Source organism: Pristiophorus japonicus, unplaced genomic scaffold, assembly GCF_044704955.1.
Source record: "Pristiophorus japonicus isolate sPriJap1 unplaced genomic scaffold, sPriJap1.hap1 HAP1_SCAFFOLD_46, whole genome shotgun sequence".
NCBI lineage: Eukaryota > Metazoa > Chordata > Chondrichthyes > Pristiophoridae > Pristiophorus > Pristiophorus japonicus.
This window is the reverse complement of record NW_027254363.1, coordinates 5,339,499-5,343,336: the sequence shown is the minus strand read 5'-3', so window position 1 is coordinate 5,343,336 and position 3,838 is coordinate 5,339,499. Positions and strand designations below refer to the sequence as shown.

General features: G+C 43.0%; 1 protein-coding gene across 1 annotated transcript; it reads right to left on the bottom strand.

The window, feature by feature from the left end:
• Positions 1-705: 705 nt before the first annotated feature.
• On the bottom strand, positions 706-2,112 carry LOC139252359 (probable G-protein coupled receptor 139). Its single transcript, XM_070873355.1, has 2 exons — positions 2,043-2,112; positions 706-1,610 (listed from the first exon to the last, which is right to left on the bottom strand). Exons 1-2 carry the CDS (start codon positions 2,110-2,112, stop codon positions 706-708), a joined length of 975 nt encoding a protein of 324 aa, XP_070729456.1.
• Positions 2,113-3,838: the final 1,726 nt, after the last annotated feature.

Sequence of the window (3,838 nt, the reverse complement as noted above, 5' to 3'; positions counted from 1 at the left end):
TATTTTGTTTTGGACAGTGTTTGAGACAGAATATCAATAATATTATTCATGTCACTTTTATCGACAGCACAAAACATCAGCAGACCTCATCATTGAGCTGTGGGAGAGACCCCACTAAGTGCATAATCGAGAGTTTAAGTAAATATCTGCGACAAAAGAGGTGAAACGCCACATTGATTAGACGAGTAACAATTGCTTCCTCCATTCGACCCTGGCCACGTGCGAAGACCCGCTATATTTGTCAATGAGGAATGGTGTACAGTAGCGAGAAACGCATCTGCAATATACACAACAGTCCTCTAGGAAAGTTAGCAATATCGGCGATCTCAACACCTTTGATTGCTTCGGCACTGACTGAAACTTTATTGATGATGTTTAAGAAGCACGCCCGATCCCAGTATCGATAGGGTAGGTGGATTACTCTCTTGTCCGACTCCACTATTGAACTTCTGCATTGCAATCTTTGATCTCTGAAGTTGAAATATGCTAAATTTGAAGGAATGGGTTTTATTTACTCATCAAAAAAAGCTTGAAAAACTAAATCAATAAAACCATCAAGTGCATGTTACAAACTGGGCAAGATGCTCATATGTGAACTCTCCCATTTTTCACCTTACCATAAAAACGGTCGTTCGAGGTGGAAACCGAACTGAGATTGATCATTAGTGACGGAGAAGCTTTCGTTTGAATTGATTCTTTTTATTCTCACTTTTTAACTAAACTCAGAATGAGTGTCCAGGTAGATTTTACCAGATTCTTCAAATTTTCTCTGAATTTCCTCTGTGTCGCTGCATAAATACACGGATTTTGAAAGGAACTCAGACACTTCAACATCGATCCGGTTTCAGTAGCGATATATCCAGGGTCTGTGAGATCACCGCGGTAATAATTGAGATTTGCCAGTTTGGTAGTTACTAAACTCACGGCAGTTGTCAGCCACAATAGTATAAAACTGCCGGATATAGTGAACAGTAAAATGACTGATTTCCTTCGACTCTCCATCTCTGGATCGCACTGATTCTCATTCCGTTGGCCTCGGAGACTCTTGCGTGATTTACTGGCCACGAAAATACGTCTGATTGTCAACCAATTTAACAAGGCAATTAAAGTAAAAGGAAGCCAAACGCCCCAGGCGCTGTGAAACCAGACGTACGCTATACCTGCAGGTGATGAAATAAATGCCACACTCGTCCGGCAGCCCCACTGCACCTTGTTAATTATCTGAAGAGGTTCAAAGGCAACCAAAACAGGGATGTTCTTTAAAAAAATTAGGACCGTGAAAGTAGTTATAACCAGGGCCGCATTTCTCTCTGTGCAATACTTTGATTTAAACTTCTCACAGCAGATAACGACAAATCGGTCAAATGTGAAGGAGATGGTGAACCAAACAGAAAAATCTAGGTTGACAGCAGCCATGTATATAATGAACTTACACACGGGAGTGTGGTAAATGAATGAAAGTGGAAAGTAATAACTGAATATATGATACACTGTTACATTGTTAATCATGACCAGTAGATCTGCTGTTGCCATGGCCACCATGTAGAGAGAGATACACTTCGAAAGGCCGCAGTTACCACGGGAGAGAAACACCATTGTAACCAAGTTTGCTGTAAGAAAGTGCAAGGAGACACATATTATTCAGGTGTCAGATTGATTTTATATATCGAGCTACATGCCCAGAGCATTTTACTCCATTCAGTGTGATTATCAACACTGAGCAGTGTGAGAATAGCATTAGTATTGGAGGCAATAGCAGGGAAAGCGAACACACATTTAATGAGATGCTGCAGTGCTCTCTCCGCACGGCGCAACAAAACAGTCTGGAAATCTGCTCAAATCCTTTTGCTGTAGCTTCAGAGAACATTGTTATTTCATTAATGTTACCAATGAACTCAGAATGTGGGGACATGCGATTCACGAGTTGGTTCCAGTCACTACCGACTCTATCATGCTGCCATCTCTAAAATTCATCATCTTTTCCTGTTAGAACCAGGATACAATTAACACAGATTAACAACAGACAGATTAGCTTGGCTTACCGGGAACACCAACAGCTGCGAGAATCGGGTAAAAAATTCCTTTGAAATGCAGAATCGTTAGTTGACCCATTTCCGGTGAGAATGGATGTATTATGTCGGAGGTGAACGACTCTGACTGGCGGACGACTGAAGCTGTGGAAGAGAATGAATATTTATCCACACTTCGGTCCTCCAGGGAGTCAATCAGGTTAAATCATAAATTGCATTAATTACAGTCATTTAACAAATAGAATGAGGTAAGTTGTTTTTATCAGACTCATCAGGTTAGAATAATAATTGAAATTGTTATTAGAAAGTTGCATAAAAACATGCACAATTGAAACATTCTTTACAATTATAAAGTGCAATCTCCCGGTACTGCTGCAGCGCCTATTGCTACAGGAGCAGTAAATGTGCTGACCCTCTCCTTGATTCAGTCTTATTGGTCCAACCTTTCTAGAACAGCCTTTGAAACAAAACTTTTGGGCATGGTGATGGCCGCTGTCAACGGCATTTGTTGTAGTACACCTACACTTATATGGGATGTGAGAGTGTTCCTCCTGCACTAGTGGAAGTCCTGCACATAAAGCAAGATGACAATGCGTATTCGGCTCTGTAGTACCCCGCCCTTACAGTGCTCCTTCCGTAGTAGTGGGAGACTACGTGTATAATCGAGGTCAACTTGCTCCTCTGGTACTCGCGATAATCATGCTATTGCTAGACTTGAAAGTCAAATTTTAGGGCTTCACTCTACTTACACCAACGGCGCTCCTGATTCTATGGTACGAGTGGTACCCATGCTTGTCGACTGCAGGTGGCAATGCTCCACCGGTAGCAATGTTAACCCCATACTTACAACGGTGGTGACAGTGCCTTCTGGTATTCGTGGAAACCGACAATACAGGCGAGGTGAATGTGCTCCTTTGGAAGTAGAGGTGCCCTACATTTACACTTGCCGTGGCCATGCTCCACCTGTACTAGTGGTAATCCTGTACTTATATTAGAGGTGAACATGCTCCTCGCGGTCTAGTGATACCACTATACTTTGACTAGAGGAGGCAGTGACTCTTCGTTGCTAGTGATATCTACACATATTACACATGACAGTGCTGCATCAGCAACAGTGTTATACTTGCACTTCATCATCATCATCATCATCATAGGCAGTCCCTCGCAATCGACCAGGACTTGTTTCCACTACCTAAGTGAATTATTTGATGGCTGAACTTTCCTATACGGGAACCACAGACCTTGTTACAGGTGGGACAGACATTCGTCGGGGGAAGGGGCGGTTGGGCTGGTTTGCCGCGCGCCTTCCACTGCCTGCACTTATACTAGAGGTGACCGTGTTTTTCCAGTATGAGTGGTATCCCTGCAACATGCTCCGTCTGGTATTAGTGGCAGTGTTCACTTATACTGGAGCTGACCGTCCTCCTCCAGTGCTGTTGGTTTCCTACCCTTACACTACTTTGAACTTGACCGTCAGGCGACAGTGCGTCCCTGAACTTACACCAGCGGTGCTCCTGCTGCCTATGTATGAGAGGTACCCAAACTCGTGCACTAGCTGTTACCATGTTCCTCGGGTAATAGGGTGCCTACAGTTACTTCAGATGTGACAATGCTCTTTCAATGTGATAGCTGATTTACTTCCTGTTCGAGACTCCGCTCTAGTTGCAGAGATGGACACCAATCTACTGCACGACTGGAGAAGATATTACATATTCAGCACTGGTGTTATTCATTTTGCTCCGACACAAGTACTGACCAGTTTAGCAATCCTTATAAGAAAGGATTCTTTTTTTAAATATACGATAACC

Excerpts from the sequence above, each read along its gene's own strand:
- LOC139252359 (XM_070873355.1), bottom strand. The coding sequence starts at position 2,112 with ATGGGTCAACTAACGATTCTGCATTTCAAAGGAATTTTTTACCCGATT. Across the intron at positions 1,611-2,042 it reads CGCAGCTGTTGGTGTTCCCG|CAAACTTGGTTACAATGGTG; the intron begins GTAAGCCAAGCT and ends ACTTTCTTACAG.